At 39.2% G+C, this 20,548-nt stretch overlaps 1 protein-coding gene across 1 annotated transcript in view; it reads left to right on the top strand.

Annotated features, from left to right (window-relative positions):
• The window catches only part of GPC6 (glypican 6), a 1,259,037-nt gene that overhangs the window by 669,841 nt on the left and 568,648 nt on the right, over positions 1 to 20,548 (top strand). Inside the window, exon 4 of the mRNA XM_012554142.2 lies at positions 13,440 to 13,458. Within this exon, the coding sequence (XP_012409596.1) occupies positions 13,440 to 13,458 (19 nt within the window). The remainder of the gene's footprint in view (positions 1 to 13,439; positions 13,459 to 20,548) is intronic.

Below are 20,548 nucleotides of genomic sequence, written 5' to 3'. Positions count from 1 at the left end.
ATGTGCTGTAAAAACAAAGACTAAAAGCTCTAAGATGGGCTTAGGGCAACCAAATAGTAAATATCAGACTTTGTCCTTTCAAATTAATTTACTGTAGACTAAAGGTTGGTGAACTATGGCCTGATAATCAAATCTGGCCCACGGTCTGTTTGGTAAATAAAGTTTTATTTGAACACAGCTATGCTTGTTCATTTACCTACTGTCTCTGGCTGCTCTTGCACTTTAAGGAAAGTGCTGAGTAGTTGCCACCAAAACCATATGGCCCACCAATCCAAAAATATTTACTATCTGGCCCTTTACAGAAGAAATTTGCCAATCTCTGTTATAGATTATTCAGAAGTAGAAAATGAAATAATCATCGTTTCTCTTAGTAATTTGTTAAATCCGTAGAAACAATGTTCTTATTTCCCATTGAACCAAAGGCTTTAGATTTTTTCAAACTTGTAAAATTCCTAAGACTATTCTTCACACATTATGTTATGTTAATGGAAACAATAAACTAATCAGTCTGGGCTTTATGGTTGATAAAAATCTTCTGTTGGGTCCAGCTAAAGTAGTGTCTCTCACTGAACAGTCATAAATATAACTGTGATCCATTGTGACATCATAAACCTCTCTTTCGTAGTTTACCCTGATGTAAATAGCACTGTCTCCTGTATTTATGACCTGCGGCATTCCAATACTGGGATATAATTTATGAGACAGACGGGTCTAGTTCTCTACTGTCATTCTCAGATTTTCAGAGAGTCCTATATTAAATGAGACTCCACTATATATAATGAGTATTTGTGTTGCAAGAAGCATACTGCTGGATTCATTCAGGAACATTTAGTGAAAGAAACTTTGCCCTGGAAATAGAAGAAGTCCGTACTAGTAAAAAAACAAAAACAAAAAGCCTTAAAATATGACTCTTGTTTCTAAAATGCCTTTATAGGGAGAATTCTTAAAATGCATTATTCCCTGGTGATGGGCTCAGTCAACTTTATAAGCAAAATTGACCCAGCTGTTTTGTTGTACTTTGGATAGACTAGTCCTCCCTAGTTTCAAATTAGCTACTATGGCAAATAGGCATGTGAACAAAAGTGCCACCTTATAGTAACTGCATTAATATCTGAATGCTTCATTGTATGTGATTATGTACCAGTTAAGGATAAGACGATAACTGCCTTTCTATTGCTTCCACATCTGTGAAAGCTCAGCGCCAATCCCCCCTGCTCTGAGCAATCCTCCTGGACAAACCCAGTGCCGCTCTAACTGCTGTTGCACAAAGTGACTGTTCCGCACAATTAACACTGCACCTTAGCTGCCCCTGAGTTTGTGACACATCATTTAAACCTGCCTCACATCCATGTAAAATGCTGGTAGTGTACGATATTGCTCAGTACCTGTCTTAGTTATCTAGTGCTGCTATAACAGAAATACCACGAGTGGATGGCTTTAACAAACAAAAGTTTATTCTCTCACAGTCTAGGAGGCTAGAAGTCCGAATTCAGGGTGGCAGCTCCAGGGGCAGGCTTTCTCTCTCTGTTGCTCTGGGGGAAGGTCCTTGTTATCAATCTTCACCTGGCTGAGGAGCTTCTCAGTGCAGAGACCCTGTGTCCAAAGGACACGCTCTGCTCCTGGCACTACTTTCTTGGTGGTATGAGGTCCCCTGTCTCTCTGCTGGCTTCTCTCTTTTATATCCCAAAAGATATTGATTTAAGACAAAATCCAATCTTGGATTGAGTCCTGCCTCATTAGCATAACTGCCTCTAATCCTACCTCATTAACATCATAAAGATAGAATTTACAACATGTAGGAGAATCACATCAGATGTATAAAATGGTGGACAATCACACAATACTGGCAATCATGGACTAGCCAAGTTCACATGCATTTTTGGGGGATACAATTCAATCCATAACAGCATCCCCCCTTGTTTCATTTCTATGTAGTCCTCACCACCCCACCCCCAAACTATATTGAATGTTTCTTATGGAAGGAGATCAAACCATTCACTTCTTCTTTTGGACTCCAGAGGGTCTATTAGGGTAATAATAGTAACTAATATTTATTGAACACTTCCTCTTTGCCAGGCATTAGTTATCTCATTTCATCTTGACAATGACCTTATAAGATAGTTCCTATAATTATATTATCATTTTCAGTTTACAGATGGTAAACTTGAGGCACAAGAAGGTTAAGCAAGTTGCCTGAGGTTGCAGATCTAGCAATAGAGATAGAGAGAGCTGGAATCTGATCTCTGGAGCCTGACCCTGCCTTGGAAACTGACCACTGTGAGCACTGTAGGTGCCCAGGGGCTAAATCCTGTGTTGATGGGGTCACAAGTCATGCACAGAGGAGATTCCTGCAGTGTGAGAATTTGTGGTTTAAATTAACCAAATTCTGGATAAAGGTAGTAAAAATATACATTTGAAAATATACTTGGAAATGGGATAATTTTTTTAACCTTGTTGTTGCTGTTGTTAGCTGACCTTGAGTTGGCCCCAGACTCATAGTGACCCCATGCAGAACAGAACAAAACACTGCCCAGTCCTAAGCCATCCCCATGATGATCTGCGCCTAAGCCATCCCCATGATGACTGCAGATCAGTCTGTTGTGATCCATAGGGTTTTCACTGGCTAATTTTCAAAAGTAGATGGCCAGGCTTTCTTCCTAGTCCATCTTAATCTGGAAGCTCCACTGAAACCTATTCAGCATCATAACCAAAAAACAAACAAACAAATAAACCCACTGCCATTGAGTCGATTCCAACTCATAGTGACTCTGTAAGACAGAGTAGAACTGCCCCCATAGGGTTTCCAAGGAGCGGCTGGTGGATTTGAATGGTTGACCTTTTTGGTTAGCAGCTGCGTTCTTAACCACTGCACCATTCAGCATCATAGCAACACACAAGTCTCCACTCTCCACTGACAGACAGGTGGTGGCTGTGCACGAGGTGCGTTGGCCAGGAATTGAACCCAAATCGTCTACATGGAAGGCGAGAATTCTACCACTGAACCACCAATGCCCCTTAAATATACTTAAAAAGGGCTTCAAGTGGTAAGTGGGTTAGTAAATGGACAGTGCATCAGAATTGGATTATGGCTGATGACACTAGGCAAAACTAAACTCGGTTAGGGAGACGTTTTAGAGGATATGATTCATGAAAGTCCCTTCGAGGTCCTTAGAAAATGCAGTAAATGGACTGTCCCAAAATCCTCCTCCCTAGTCAGAAGATAAAATGGCTATTATAATCATGGGTCACTTCAAGTTCAATGGAACTTACTCTCTAGGGGAAAAAAAATGGCCAAGTAAAAAGCGAGTTTTCTATCTATTGCCAGTGATAAATGCCTGACCTACTTCTCAGTCATTCTGCTGGGGTTCAGCTCATTTCCATGCGGTCAAGTCTGACACTCCAATAATGACAGAAAGCATGAAACACTAGAGGATTCCTAGGATTATCACTTCTGCTCTGCAGACAGACAGCACTTCATTTAAGCAGCTTTCGGGGGTATCTCAATTGTGGATCTGATGGAAGGATTTAGCTTAAAACCAGCAGTTGTAACCCTTTGTCTGTGAGATGGAACTTTGACCAAGGGGTTGTGCTCAGAAACCACCACCCTGTGGCATCCTTGTTATGCAGTCAGCATTGCAGGCCCACAGTGACTTTTACATCTCTTCCTTCCTTCCTCAAGCAACATGATAACAAAGATAGTTCTTCATCTCTCATGCACTGCAATTTTTTTCACTACTAACCCAACATGTTTTCATTGCCTGTGGTAGAGATGACTACTTCAAAGGCAGAATTCTATTAACTGTGGAAATCTGTGGGGGAAGGAAGAGCTCATGGGTAATTTGGGAGAGTTGGCCAATGCTGTGTTCACTGCTATCCTTACACCTTCATTTCAAGGTGGCTGAATTGGGATATTTTTTGGGTCAGTTTAGACAGATGGGATTTTTTGAGCGCATAAGATTTGAATTGAACCAAAAGTTCATAGTTCAAAATTGGTTAAATCCTACGCAGAAATCAAAGATGTGAATCAAAGCTTAAGGACACTTGACGAGCAGGGCACAGTGTCCTGGGAGCTGAAGTCAAAGGCCCAAGACGCCTAAGACCAAAGTAGAGGAGGAGGCTGAAAACTTTCAAAAACGTAATTGATGGGACAATTCATTCTAGCATTCATCTAAATAGTGAGCTCCTATATGCCATCATCAGGAGTCCCTGGGCGGGGCAAAGAGTTACGCACTCAGCTATTAACCTAAAAGTTGGTGGTTGGAGTCTATCCAGCAGCATCTTGGAAGTAAAGTCTGGTGATCTACTTCCAAAAAATCAGCCATTGAAAACCTTATTGAGCACAGTTTTACTCTGACATACATGGGGTTGCCATGAGTCAGAATCTACTTGGTGGCAACTATTTTTGTTGTTGTTGCTATTGTTTGTTTTTTTTAAGTGCCATTGTAAAAATTATGATGTTGGTGAAGAATACTGAGTATACCATGGGCTGCCAGAAGAATGAATATATCTGTCTTGGAAAAAGTACAGCAGAATGTCCATTAGAAGCAAGGATGTGAGACTTCATCTCCCATACTTTGGACATGTTATCAGGATGGACCAGTTCCTGAAGAAGGATACCATGCTTGGTAAAGCATAAGGTCAGTGAAAAAGAGGAAGACGCTCGATGAGATGGATTGACATAGTGGCTGCAACAATGGGCTCAAGTGTAGCAATGATTGTGAAAAAGGCACAGGACCAGGCAATATTTCGTTCTGTTGTACATAGGGTCACTATAAATTGGAACTGACTCGATGGCACCTAACAACAACAATCGTGAAAGTACTGATTTTCAGCCAAAAGCACGAAACAACCTAACTATCCATCAATAAGAGAATGGATAAACAATTTGTGTTGTATCCCTACAAGCAAATACTTCTAGTCAGCAGGAAAAAGGAAGAAATTAATGACATTGACATGGATGAATGTCAAAGACTTTATGTTGTGCAAAAGTGTACAGATACAAAAGAGTACAAACTATATGATTCTCGATTTCTTGGAATTTTTAGAAAAGGCACAGCTCATCCAGATGCTAAAAAGGAGATCAGTACTTGCTCATTGGAGGAGTTGGGGTAGGAAATAACTACAAAATTAAAAAAAAAAAAAACAGACTGTTGCTGTTGAGTCAGTTCTAACTCATGGTGACACCAAGTGTTAACAGAGTAGAACTGCTACACAGGGTTTTCTTGGCTGTAGGCCTTTCTTCCATAGAAAATTTCTCTTTGTTAAAGCCATCTACTTGTGGTATTTCTGTACAGCAGCACTAGATAACTAAGACAATCCTCAGTTCATAAAGCATGATTGCTTATGTTATGGTAAAGTATCTTTAAGCAATGGTGTTAGGGGTTATATTTCTGTTATATAAAAACCCTTGTAGGAAAATTTGAGCTTTTCATGGTCTGCTTGGTAAGTCCTGTTTGTTCTTTTTGAAGTCCCTCTCACATCGAGGCAGGATATGAGAGCCTATGAGCAAAGGAGTCTGCAGTCCAGGGTGAAAGAGTTGGCGCTGCCATTCACTAGCTAAAAGATGTTAGTCAAGTTACTTAATGTCTTCAAGCCTCAGTGCCTTTACAATATCTCTAAAATGGGGTTAATAATAAAACCCTTTACGTAAGTCATTGAGAAGACTAAATAAGACAAGGATTATAAAGCCTTCAGCACTGTGTCTAGCGAGTAATAAACTCTCAGTAAATGCTAGCTATTCCGTTTATGTCACTTTTTCTCTGAAATCTTTGCCAACATTCCTCCAATAGAGTTAATCAGCACTTCATCTATTATAGCACTTACTGGTGAGATCATTGCTCTATGGTAACCTAGTTGTCTCTACTTGGAGCCCTTGAAGATGATTCAGATTGTGTCTTATCATTCTTCTATTCTCAGCCCCTTGCATCACAACTTTAGCATGATAGATTCTCTAATCAACGTAGGAACCTCATCTTTGGAGGTTAAACAATTAACTCTCCTTTTGGTTTTACACTTTTATTCAGAATGAGGCGTGATGGAATCGAAGCCGTGTTGTTGGACCAAACTCTAAAGCCTTTACAGATGTGAAGAATTCTGTAAGGGAAACAGAAGGTACACAGAGATGAAGCAGCATATTTGATGTCTCGCCCCATCACATTACAGAAATGGAAATTAGAGTGAAGCCCCTGGTGTTAAACTCTGGAGAACACTTGGGAAAAGCCATGGATTTTCTAAAGGGAAGGGTCAAAGGAAGAATATGTGCACATTTGAGGGAGACTTCAAAAGTGATCGAAATTTGGGACATAATGTTTTTAAATTAGGCCTAAATGCTTCTTCTACATGGTGTCTACGTATCATCTTCATAAATATTGGCTTCATTTGCCAGCTTTCATTCCCTGATGAACCTCATCTTTTCTTTTCTTTTCCAATCGTGTTGATTGGGTTGTCTCCATACTTGAGTACTTACTTTTAGATACTAAGTCCCAATAGCCTATATAAAGAATTTTCAGTTTTTTGCCTGCATAACTATATCTCCTTATGCTCTTTTCTATTAAGTTACTAATTGTCTTAGAGCATCACTTAATTTGCATGTGCTGTTTCATATAGAAATTCAGAGTAGAATGTTCTTTTTCTTGTCAGCAACATCCTAACTTTTATTAGATATTTGTGGGCTAAGGAAGAAGTTAACTTGGGTTATACAAAAAAAAAACAAAAACCTTCTACCATCATGGCGATTCTGACTCATAGCAACCTTATAGGATAGAGTAGAACTGCCCCACAGGGTTTCCAAGGAGCAGCTGGAGGATTTGAACTGCCACCCTTTGGTTAACAGTGAAGCTCTTTACCACCGCACCACCAGGGCTCCAACTTGGGTTACAGGATTTATGTAAATCTCTCTCTTCTACCACCAGCCTGAAAAAGAAATCCTGGGGCAAATATCTGCTACTACCTAGAGGCATTAATCTCACCAAGACCTTGCTAACAAGAATCTTTCATACTATTAATATTGTTTGAGAGGCCAGCAGACACACCAAACAAAGAAGAAACCAAGATAAAGTGAGTTTTATGCAGGTAGTGTACTGAAGTATGTTGAATATTCATATGTATCGATGCGTATTGAATATACCATGGGCTGTCAGAAGAACAAACAAATGTCTTGGAAGTACAGTCAGAATGCTCCCTAGAAGCGAGGATGGCGAGACTTTGTCTCACTTACTTTGGACATGTTATCAGGAGAGACCAATCCCTGGAGAAGGACATCGTGCTTGGTAAAGTAGACGATCAGTGAAAAAGAGGAAGACCCTCAGTGAGATGAATTGACAGAGTGGCTGCAACAATGGGCTCAAACATAGCAGCTATTATGAGGATAGCACAGGACCAGGCAACATTTTGTTCTGTTATATGTATGATTTGGAACCGACTCGAGGGTACCTAACAACAATATTGATGTAGGATTTTAACCTGACTGGTCCCTCTTCTGAATATATCTATGTGGTATCTCTCTTGGCCAACAACAGAAATAAAAAATGCAAATATTTCTCTATATTCTCTCTTTCACAGAACATAGATATTGCTGGAGCAATGGGAACAGAGGAAGTTAGGAAATGCTTATGACTTATATAAATAAACAGTCTTTTAAAAACTTAATTACTGGACAAGGTAGAAGACCTTAAAAATTCACCTTTTTTTAATATGCCATGAAACTCACCAATACAGCGAAATACACTGAATGATATTAGCCTTTTAATACTGCATATTGTCAGTTTGAAGCCCTTTTCTCTTTGCAGCCTTAGGTGGGAAAGAGTTTCACACCCATTACTAAACACTGCAAGTTGCTTGGCTTGTTCTCCAGTCTTAAATCCAAAAGGGAGACAAGATCAAATCAGTTTAGAGCATAGAGGACTTTAGAGAAAATGATTTTCCTCAATCGGAGCTGATATAGTGCATGCGATGTGGCATTTGTTTACAGTTCAACTCACCTGTCCAGTGTTCCCAGCAGTGGTAGACTCCGGTCTGACAGGTTCTATCTGCCACCCAAGAGGCCACCACTGCTAAAAAGGAGAGTTACGAAAAACAAAATTCCCTGCTAACATAATAATATAAGGAGCCAATCACATGATGTAGAACCAAGATGCAATGATTTTTTTGTGCCTTTGTCAACTGTTATTTCAGAAATAAAAATGCTTCTTAAAGAGTTTGCTTAAAATTACATTGTAGTCACCTGAAAATTCATGACTTGACCTCACATCCCTGTGGTTTCTCTGCCATGTAACACACATTCATGGAAGCCTTCCGCATCTAAATATTTCCCATAGAGGGCAAATTAAAAAGGTCAATCAGCAATGCCCCTGTTTTTTAACTGAGGGGTATTTTCTCCAATCTCTGTCCTACATACTCTCCCAACACGTTCTTTCCAATACATGTAAGTAAATGAACCAAGTTTTCTTGGTATCCTCTAGAGCTAGTTTTAAAAGAATATTTTTAAAAGGGGATGATTACAGTGGAGGGACAACATACCCTGAAGGAGGGAAGGCCAGTTTTAGTCTCAGCTCAGCCCTACCTGTGTCACCTTGAGCATGTCACATATATGATGTTCCTCGAGATTACAAAGCTGGTGGTTGGCAGAGCCAGGATTTGAATCCTATCTGCCTTCCAACTTCTAAGCTTCTAAGTCACCCCCTCTTCATTTTGTCTCCTTCTCACTTCACTTAGCTTTTAACATGTGGTCAAGGGTTTCTTCATTCATCCCCTGCTTTGCCTCACTTGTCTTGACTGTACCAGGAATGATAATACTATCTGTTTAAGGTTATTGTAAGGTCTAAATGAGATCCTGTGTGCTGAGTGCTTAGTGAATGGTTAGGTTCACGGACATGTCTCAATATATGAAGGCTGTCATGACCCTCTTTATTATTTTTCCTACGACATCTGCTATTGGTAGAAATACTACTACTATTTTCCCAACAATAAATGACTTGTACCCTAAAGACATTAATATATTTCCTGCATAAATATGCTGGAGAAAAATTTTTCAAGTTTTTATAAAAGATTCTGGTTGTTTTTCCAGTTATAAATTGTTGTGTAACAAAGTACCCCCAAACTTACGAGTCTAAAACAGCAACAATATCTATTTTGCTCATAAATCTGCAATTCGGGCAAGACTCACAGGGACAGCTGGGCTCTACCTCGCTGGAGATCACTCATCTGGGTTGCTCGAGGGCAGGGAGCTGGCATCATCTGAAGGTTTATTCACTCACACATCTAGTGGTTGATGCTGGAGGCCGGCTGGGACTTTTGTTGGGTCCATTGGCCTTGAGACCTAAAGGTGGCCTGAGTTTCTTCACAACATAGTGGCTGGGTCCAAAGGTGAGGTCGCAAGAGACAGAACCAGGCCAAAGCTTTATCACCTTTTCTCACTTTGCCTTGAAAGGTAGGGGTGTCACTTCTCCCCCATTTTATTCCTTAGCAGCAACTCATAGTGGCCAGCCTAATTCTAGGGGAGAGGAATAAGTCTCCCTCGTTCTATGAGAGCCATGCCAAAGATTTTATGGCTACGTTTTAAAACCCCCTGGAGTTATTAAAGCTGAAACATTTTAACTATTGATCTATTAATGTCCTTTTAATCAAGTATGAACATTGTTTTTTGTGAGGGGGGGAAAAAACCACAGTATTCTTTTTTTCTTTTTTTTTTTTTACTTTTATTGTGCTTTTGGTGAAAGCTTACAGCGTGAATTAGTTTGTCTTCAAAAATTTATACACAAATTGTTTTGTGACAATGGTTACAACCCCCGCAATGTATCAGCACCTCCCCCTTTCCCTTTCCACCCTGGGTTCAATGTGTCCATTTGTCCTGTCCCTTCCTGCCTTCTCATCTTTGCTTTTGGGAAGGTGTTCCCATTTGGTCTTGTGTACTTAACTGACTAAGAAGCATGTTCCTCACATGTGTTATTATTTGTGTTATAACTGTTGCTGTTGAGTTGATCTTGACTCATAGTAACCCTATAGCAACCCTTATAGGCCTGTCTAATCTTTGGCTGAAAGGTGAACTTTGGGAGTGGCTTCAATTCTGAGTTAGCTGGGTGTCTGGGGGTCATAATCTGGGGAGTTTTTCCAATCTCTGTCAGACCAGTAAATCTGGTCTTTTTTCGGAATTTGAATTTTGTTTTACATTTTTCTCCTGCTCTCTCTGGGACCCTCTTTTGTGATCCCTGTCAGAGCTGTTGGTGGTCGTAGCCAGGCACCATGTATTTCTTCTGGGCTCAGGCTGGGGGAGGCTGTGGTTTTTGTGCTCCGTTAGTCCTTTGGACTAATATTTTCCTTGTGTCTTTAGTTTTCTTCATTCTCCTTTGCTCCGGATGGGATGAGATGAACAGATATATCTTAGATGACAGCTTGCAAGCTTTTAAGACCCCAGACGCTACTCACCAATACACAGCATTTAAAGTTAGATTATTGTGGATAATTTTTGTGGAGTCTATATAGTGACTTCTGTTTGTTATTTTGATTTTTTCCCTCTTTATTTCAGCTATCCATTTATTTCTAAGAAAAAACAAGATCATTAAAATTCTTTATCACAGCTCTGAGGTTATGTTTTGTATGACATGACAAATCATTTTGACAGCTTCACAAAATGTCTGGAAGATGGGCAGGAGGCAGATTATAGTGGGAAACACGAGATGTAACAGACAACACATGCTCTAGCATCAGAGCCGAAACCTGCATTCTTTCTGAATTCTGACTCCGCCACTTACTCGCTGTCTGACCTCTGGCAAGTTATTTAAATACTCAGAGCTCCAGGTTTTTCAACTATAGAGTGGGGTTACTAACATGCATCTCTGGGGAGTGCTATGAGGATTAAATAAGATACAGTTTGCAAAGCCCCTACCTTAGAGCTTGGCATATTAATCATACTCCCCTTAGCTTTATCAGGGAACAAACATAGATCAAAATATCACAGTTCTAGTTAATTAAACTGTAATGACTATGTAACCCAAAAACCCATTGCCGTAGAGTCGATTCTGACTCATAGCGACCCTATAGGACAGAGTAGAACTGCCCCATAGGGTTTCCAAGGAGCGGCTGGTGGATTTGAACTGCCCACCTTTTGGTTGGCAGCAGAGCTCTTAACTAGTGCGCCACCAGGGCTCCAGTGACTACATAGAGGATGGGAATCAGTTGTCATTAAAATATTAACCCGTTTAATCTGGGTTAATCGTTTTTTCCCTCAGTCTTTGCATAACAGTAGAGGAAACACGACACCAGGATTTCATGATAACACTTTACCCTGGAGTAAATTTTTATATTAGACACATTTGTCTCCTTTTACAAAGGCTCTTGTATGTCAGAGTGGATTGAAAGTCAAGTGCTATATATTCAAGGAGTTTCACTTTTTAATCCAAGTTTAATCCACAGTTTATAACATTTATCTGTCCTAAAACTTCCAGTTTAGTTTATACTCATTATGAATCAGAGCCCTGGTGGCGCAGTGCTTAAGAGCTCAGCTGCTAACCAAAAGATCAGCAGTTCAAATCCCCCAGCCGCTCTTTGGAAACCCTATGGGCAGTTCTACTCTGTCCTACAGGGTCGCTATGAGTCGGAATCAACTTGACGGCAACAGGTTTGGTTTCGGGTTTATTGTAAGTCAGTGTTATAGGTACAAGGAACAGAGATATTTCTGACCTTCAAAATGAGGATTGCTTTGAGTGAGGAAAAGCAAGAAAACAAAAAGATTCAAATTTTAAGTTTTCTTTTTAACTTTTGTACTTGAAATTTTATCCCAAGTGTATTACTGAAGATGATTTTTGCATTTCATTTTCACTACATTTATTTTTTGATTAATGTAGTTCTTATTTTTCCAGATAAGAAGAGATGAAATAGATAAAACAAGTTTTCAGACTGATTGCTAATTTATATGAATTCATGTATTCAAATTTATGATGTTTGAATCAAATACAAGTACTCACTGCTATTTTTCAAATCCCTGACATTATTTATATAAAAGGCTTTTTTGAAATATCAAAAGAGATTATTCACCATTGAGGAAATTTCAATAGTAGCATGATGCTTCCAGAAGATGTTTTGAAGGTGTATGAGAACAAAATACCATTTGGAAGTTAAAACGCACCAGTGAAAAACACTTACAAGGAAAAATACCCATATGGATTTTTCTTAGCTTCCTAGTATGTTTCAAACTCTAATAAAATAGTTAATGAAAAGATCTTTTTTTTTTTTTTCTGTCAAGAAAAGCAACTTTAAGATGGTACCCGGCTTCCACCAATGACTGCCCTGACAGGGAACACAACAAAGAGTCCCTGACGGAGCAGGATAAAAATATGGAGCAGAACTCAAATTCACATAAAAAGACCAGACTTAATGGTTGGACTGAGATGGAGGAACCCTCAGAGACATGACCGCCGGATGCTCTGTTAACCCAGAACTAAAATCATTCCCGAAGCCAACTCTTCAGACAAAGATTAGACTGGACTGTAAAACATACAATAATACTGATGAAGACTGTGCTTCTTAGTTGAAGCAGATACGCGAGACTAAATGGGCAGCTCTTGTCCAGAGGCCGAATAAGGCAGAAAGGGACTGGAGCTGGTTGGATGGACCCTGGAAACCCGGAGTGGCAAGGGCGAGTTTGCTGTCACATTACAGGGATTGCAACTACTGTCATGTAACAATATGTGTATACATTTTTGTATGAGAAATTAACTTGAGCTATAAACTTTCACCTAAAGCACAATGAAAAAAAAGAAAAGCAACTTTATTATAAAGAGAAGTTTACTCTGTAGCATTATTCTTAAAAAGCAGGGTATTGCTTTCCTATGGCTTTTATAACAAATTGGAGACCTGGTGACACAGTGGTTGAGCGTTTGGATACTAACCAAAAAGATCGGCAGTTTCAGTGCACTAGCCAGCCACTCCTTGGAAATCCTGTGGGACAATTCTACTTCGTCCTATAGGGTCACTGTGAGTCAGAGTCAACTCGACGGCAATAGGTTTTTTTGGTCTATAACAAATTATGACAAACTCAGTGGCTTAAAACAGCACAAATTTAACCTCTTAGGGTTCTGAAGGTCAGAAGTCCAAAATAGGTTTTACTGGGCTAAAAGCAAGGCATTGGTTACAGTTGAATTCCTTCTGGACGCTTCAGGGAAGAATCCATTCCTTGCCGTTTCTAGCTCCTAGAGGCCACCAGCATTCCTTGGCTGATGGCCTCTTCCTCCATGTTGAAAGCCAGCAGAGAAGTACCTTCCAGTTTCTTTCTGGCCCTGATTTTCTGCTTCCTCCTCTGATCTGATTCGACCACAGCGGGTTTGGTTTGGTTTCAGGTGATTACACTGAAGCCCTGGTTGCACAGTGGTTAAGAGCTAAGGCTACTAACCAAAAGGTTGGCAGTTTGAATCCACCAGCCACTCCTTAGAAACTCTATGAGGCAGTCCTACCCTGTCCTGTACGGTCAGGAGGAGTCAATGCGTTTTTTGTTTTGGTGATTACACTGGGCACACCCAGATAATCTCCCCATCTCAAGATCCTTAACATAATTACATCTGCAAAGTCCCTTTTGCTTTGTAAGATAACATATTAACAGATTTCAGGAATAGGATCTGGGCATCTTTGGAGAGTTATTACTCTGCCTACCACAAGCAGCCAGCCACTTGGACATAATTTGATTTCTTCCCCAAATAACTTCTTTGTTGATTTTTTAAATACAGAAAAATTATGCAATCGAATTTTAGAATTTTGTTTTTCAAAATTTGAAACTTTAGCCAAGTATTAGAAATCTTTGCTGCTTCTGAACAGCCTAAATGCTGGCATGAATTCAGCAAAAGTTGCAAAATTGTAGATTTATAGGTTTCAAGAAACCGAGATATTTTTGACTTTCTAAATGAGAATTGGTTTGAGAGAGGAAAAGCAGGAAAACAAAAATATAGCAGCAGAGATTCAAATTTTAGATTTTCTTTCTTTTTTTCTTCTTTACTTGTGTATTTGATGTTTTATCCTAGGTGTAGTAATGAAGATGATTTTGGCATTTCATTTTCACTGCCTTTTTTTTTTTTTTTGATTAATGTAGTTCTTATTTTTCCTGATAAGAAGCGAGAAATGAAATAGATGAAACAAGTTTTATCAACACATTTAGAAGAAAATCCAACAATTTACCAAACTATTTGCCAAATCTTTTTTTCTTTAACTAGCTTTTTTTTTTAAAAAAAGAAAGAGGAATAACATTTTGTTTGATTATCTTTTTTATGGGAGAGGAAGGTCACACGGACACCCACTGATGCAAAATAATCACTGAACTGTTCAGCGATGTTTGCAACAGGATTTTCTACAAGGAAGCTTGGTATTGCCAGTTTCTTTCTTTTTCCAATTTTATATATATATGTGTATGTGTGTATGTATATAGGTTCGCTACGAGTCAGATGGAGTCCTGGTGTGCTGTGGTTAAGAGCTATGGCTACAAACCAAAACGTTGGCAGTCCAAATCCATCAGCCGTTTCTTGGAAATCCTATGGGGCAGTTCTACTCTGTCGTATAGGGTCACTATGAGTTGGAATCGACTTGACAACAATGGGTTTGGTTTTTTGGGTTTTTTTTTAATGAGTCAGAATTGACTCAAAGACAACAGGTTGGTTTTTTGGTACTTATACATGAAGACAAGACTTTGCTTTAAGATATAAGATATACTGGAACTTGTGTAAAATGGAAACCTGTCAGAGAAATAAAACTCAAATATTTTCCACTAAAAGGAGCAATAGAAAAGTCGTAAGAGTGCACCTTGTCAAAGGAGGAAAACTTGCGAGACCCGGATAAACAGGGCAGCCCCACGGAGTTCTGACTCTCACAGGTTTCACTGTGTATGCTGTATTCACTAGGTTGATGAAATACTGACAAAGATTCTCCCATCTTAAGCTCCAGGTCACTCTACACTAGTTTCTCAACTTGGCACTATTGCCATTTGGGGCCCAATAATTCTTTGCTGTTGGAAGGCTGCCCTGAGCACTGTAGGATATTTAGCAAATCCTTGGCTTCTATCCACAGATGCCATTTGTACTCTCCTAGTTGTGACAAACAAAAGTGTACCCAGACATCAAAAATGTCCACGAGGGCAAACTGCCTTCATTTGGGAACCACTCTTCTGCATAAATGGAACAAGATCAGAACACCAAAGTCAAGACAGCCCTCTTCTCCAGTCCATGGAAAAATGTTCCCTAAATATAATAAATAGTGGTTGTTAGTCACCACTTCCCCAAAAATTATGGCAGCATTAAATAGAATTAAAATGTTTTATTTTATTTTAACTGCCAACACTTTGGGAATTGGAAAAAGAAAGAAACTGGCAATATCAAGCTTCCTTGTGGAAAATTGTGTGGCAAACAGCAGCAAACACTTCAGTGATTATTTTGCATCAGTGGATGTCAATGTGATCTTCCTCTCCCATAAAAAAGATAATCAAAAAAAATGTTATTCCATTTAGATGACTGTTCTCATAAGAACATCCGTATAAGTTTTCACTTAGTCATTGCAGTTATGTTCAATTATGATAACCACCAAAATCATCTTAAAAACTTTTCTTAAGGAACTTTTTCTTGTTTCGTTTACAAATGCAGCACATCATTAGAACAATTCAAATAACCCAGAGGTGTGTAAAATTGTAATCAATAGTCTCAACCAACCTGCCATTTTGATTACCATTTATACCATGCACTAGGTAAGGTATGTTAGGTCCTTGAGGAAGAGGACGGTGTCTTTCTTGCTCACTACTGTGTGTTTGTTCTGAGATCAGTGCTGGGCACACATGGTCTTTTAGTAAATATATGTAGCGGGAATGAAATAATATAGAAAGAGCAGTTAGCATAGTGTATGACACCTGGCAGGTGCCCAATAAAGGATTCATGTGGCATGGGAGGGATATTCAAGTTACTTATCTGTCTCCTGCGAGTAACAAGGCCATTTGGGGAACCCACAGATGAGACAATGCTGGAGAAAAGACAAGCAGCAGGGAACTGAGAACCAATACCTTCCTTCAAGTGTGACTCAATGGAAGAACTGAATGGGTCTTGTGTGGAAGGCTGGAGTCAAAATTAATAACTTCTTTCTAACAAAGCTCAAGCAGTTAATTTGCATGATTTTAATACCAAAGCTAGCCTGCAGTATTGAGGTGCCAGAGGCAAGAGCTGATTAGTACTGGGGTCTATCAGGTTACAAGAGTCAGCATGGACTGCAGAATTGCATCAGCTGCAATTAGTAAGAATCACACTGGGAAAAGACATGATGTTTGTAAAGTTTTAAAACTTGAGCTTATTTGCACTTTTTGTACCTTGCTTAAAACTGAGGAATGAAGGATTAATTATATTGTTAATTTTTAGGACAGTCATGTTTTTGCAGAAAAATGACTGCAAACCTCATAGCTGCACTTGAAAAAAAAAGCCTCGCTTTGGGTCCCTAGACATGCTTATTATCTCAGTAATGAAGTCACTCCTGAGGTTCACCCTTCAGCCAAAGATTAGACAGGCCCATAAAACAAAAAGACTAAATGGGGCACACCAGCCCAAGGGCAAGAATAAGAAGGCAAAGGGGACAGGAAAGCTGGTAATGGGGAACTCAAGTTAGAGAAGGGGACAGTGTTGACATGTCGTGGGGTTGGCAACCAATGTCACAAAACAATATGTGTATTAATTGTTTAATGAGAAAATAGTTTGCTCTGTAAACCTTCATCTAAAGTACAATAAAAAAAAATTTAAAAAGCCTAACTTTGTTCTTAAGCAGCTCTAAATCAAGAATTTGGCTCAGATTAAATAATAAAGCTAGAGAAAATAGCCGGCCGGAAACTAACATTTGAAATTAGCTTCTTTATGACAAGCACCCTCGTTACTGTACTAGGACATGAATCCTCCAGGTGAAGGAGGCATGATCTAGCTCATAAAGGGTACTCAATAAATGCTTGTTTGTTGCCATAAAAGATGGAGTCAGACTGGGTTAAGACTTACTTCTCCTAACCTCTTTTCCAGCTGAAAATTCCTTCTTAATATCCTCACATTGCTGTTAGAATCTGATAGTTGCTCCAAGGTAATTGCAAAACATTTCTTTCTTTTTAGTCCAGGCATTCCTGTCTTCAAAGAAAAAGAATCCTTTCTTCTAGAATTATCTAAGAAGAAAATGGTTTTTCTTCTCTTTGTATTTTTAGGAGATTCTTTCAGCCAAAATGAGCAAACTCTTTCCTCTTTCACTGAATACCAAAATGAAGGACTCTTATTTCCCCATTTCCTTACAGGCATATCCTCTTTGGGTGTGTTGTCTGGTATATAGGCTCCCAAGACTCAGCTTACACAAGTTCCAACAATAACAGAGAACTCCTTCTCATTAGGGCTTATTTCCAAAGGTAGGTTTGGATGTTGCCATAAACTCTGTACTTAGGCTGAAGGTGACATCGTCCCCTCCTCAAGATGCCAAAAAGTAGGAATGGGTGTACCTTCCTGAAGGGAATATGACCACCCCGCCTTGTTGCTGTCCAGTCAATTCTGACTCATAGCAACCCTATAGAATAGAGTAAAACTGCCCCATAGGGTTTCCAAGGCTGTACTTCTTTACAGAAGCAGATTACCACATCTTTTTCCCGCATAGTGGCTGGTGGGCTCAAACAGCCCACCTTTCAGTTATCTGCCAAGCACTTAACCACTGTGCCACTAGGGAATATAACTAGCACTGCATACACTTGCTTCCACAGGCATTGGAAATATATGATGTTAACTAAGTAAAATAACTATGAATTGAATATGTTATTAGCAGTTAAATTTAAGTTTAAACTACTGATTAATATACTTAATAACAAACATAGAAAAGGTGTTATTATGCTAATTTATAGGAATAGTGCTTATTTTAGGATAAGCCATTATAATACTGCCAGGTGAAGTATATAATGAATTAACTTTCAGGAGCTGGAACACAGAGGAAGACGCACGCAACCTAGAATATAAGTTGTGATTCGTAGGTATTTTGGGGGAATCCTTTATAGATTCACTGTAAAAAATATTTTTACATGATCACTTTTCAAAATTTTAGACATTTTAAAATATACTTTTTTAATAAGAAAATCTAATACACACAAACAATGAGGGATAATCTTAAATAATTTTCAAACATGGTCAGCTTTCAAATTTCCATTTTAAAGAAGCTATGAAGTTTACACAAGATCTTACATTATTTTTAAACTTACAAGTTAGTATATAACAGCCTTATAAATCCCTGAAATCTGTGTTAAGAAATTCAGTCCTTTAGTTTCTGTTGTTGTTGTTATGTGCCTTCGAATCGGTTCTGACTCAGAGCGACCCTGTGTACAGCAGAAAGAAACGCTGCCTGGTCCTGTGCCATCCTCACAATCATTGCTATGTTTGAGGCCGTTGTAGTATAACCCATCTTGTTGAGGGTCTTCGTCTTTTCCGATGATGCTCTACTTTACCAAGCATGATGTCCTTCTCTAGGGACTGGTCCCTCCTGATAACATGTTCAAAGTAACTGAGATGAAGTCTCGCCATCCTCCCTTCTAAGGAGCTAGCTGTACTTCTTCCAAGAAAAACTTGTTCGTTCTTCTGGCAGTCCATGGTATATTCAATATTCTTCCCCGGCACCAAAATTCAAAGGCATCAATTCTTCTTCAGTCTTCCTTATTCACTGTCCAGCTTTCACATGCATATGAGGTGATTGCAAACACCATGGCTTGGGTCAGGCACACCTTAGTCCTCAAAGTGACATCTTTTCTTTTGAACACTTTAAAGAAATTTTTTGCAGCAGATTTGCCCAATGCAGTATGTTGCTTGATTTCTTGACTTCTGCTTCCATGGGTATTGAGTTGTGGATCCAAGTAAAATAAAGTCCTTGACAATTTCAATATCTTTTCCATTTGTCACAATGCTGCTTATTGGTCCAGCTGTGACTTGATTAATCATGTTTGTCCTTAATGGTCAGTAGCAATAAGTAGCACAAAGAGGAAGATCTATTTCACTTAATCACTGGGAGTTCTAATTATTCGTTAGAAGAGTTGTAAATGTAGGGCTTGTGACAGTTGAAGGAGCTAATACTCTTCCTTTAACTTTGTCTTCTGTGGTAGAATCCTGGTAGCTGATTGCATTAGTGGAGATGGAGTATTGTGGGGTGCTGATGCTCATAAATGGCTGAGTCATTTGAGGAATTGTGGCAACATAATAAATAGAAAAATCAGAAGGTGGAGCTGGTGTCAGAGGGGGTATTGTAAATTTGGTTTGAGAAATTTTAAAGTTATCTAGAAGGCGGATAGAAATGCGAGGCTTTGGGAGAGCGCTGATGTAGAAAAGAATGATTTGATATTCGTTTGTATAAAAGTGGTGATGGTGAGTGCTTTGGGGAATGAAAGAGTTTACAGAGAGATTGAGAGGAGAGATAAAAGATAAGATAAGAGAGACAGGGATATAATGTTGGTTAAGAGACACAAGAATTGTGATCAAAGATGTGGAAGAAGAAACAGATATGCAGGTCCAGAGCAGACAAGTAATAAGAGTTTTTCAAAAGTGGTAACCGGAGGAGGAATCAGAAGGCAGCAAGAAAAATCAGACATATGTGTGTCTTTCAAGTAAAAGGAGGAAGTAATTTTAAGAAGGAAGAGAGGTCAACAGCATCAAAAGCCAAAGCTATCCAACGACAAATTATCCACCTTTCAGTTCTGATTGCAGCAAGTCCACCGCCCTTCCATGCTATTTTGCTATTTGCTTATCAGCTGTGGCTTTGAGAGTCCTGGAACAATCCTTTGAAAATGAAGCAAGATCATTTTCCCTACCTCGAAGTAGTCTGTAAGTGAAGTGGTGTGTGGTGTGCAAGTGAGCAAGCCCTGCTCAAGTGTGCCCCACGGAGCACTGAACTAGCTCAGGCTCACGAGGGGAGGACCAAGACACTGCTTCAGACATCTAGATTTGAGTGAGAGATCTCAGTGGCGTGGGGGACAATGGTATCTGCCTAACAAGTTTTGCAAATGATGGTTATAATACTCATGTATTGATTCAATAATTAGTTGGTAACTACTAACCAAAAGGTTGGCAGTTTGAACCCATCCAGAGGCGCCTCGGAAGAAAGGTCTAGGGATCTGCTTATGAAAGGTCACAACCTTGAAAACCCTATGGAGCAGTTATACTCTGTACTCACGGGGTCACTATGAGTTGAAATCGACTCAGTTGCAACTGGAAAAGAAAAAAAGACTCTGGGCCAGGCTCTGGAAGAGTTAGGAAGTACGGATTTTATCTGTTTATATACAAATCTCTCCCATAGACTTGTAAGTGTGTACTTTTTTTTCAGAACATATTTAAAAATGAAGGAATACATAGTAGAATTATGTTGTTGGCTGTTTTGTACATTTGAACCAATTTTATTTTCCCTTAAATGTGAATAGCTATTTCCCTTATTTGATAGTCTTTCTTTGGATTTTCATTTCTTTTGGTTTTATTCCAGGTCATTGCCAGGGCTCTACAAAGCAATTTAAAAGAAATTACTTCTTTGGAATGTTGGGTATTCACAGTTAATA

The sequence above is a fragment of the Trichechus manatus genome, unplaced genomic scaffold, assembly GCF_000243295.1.
Source record: "Trichechus manatus latirostris isolate Lorelei unplaced genomic scaffold, TriManLat1.0 scaffold00013, whole genome shotgun sequence".
Taxonomy (NCBI): domain Eukaryota; kingdom Metazoa; phylum Chordata; class Mammalia; order Sirenia; family Trichechidae; genus Trichechus; species Trichechus manatus.
Note: the sequence above shows the minus strand (reverse complement) of the source record. Positions and strands in the feature narration are given on the sequence as shown.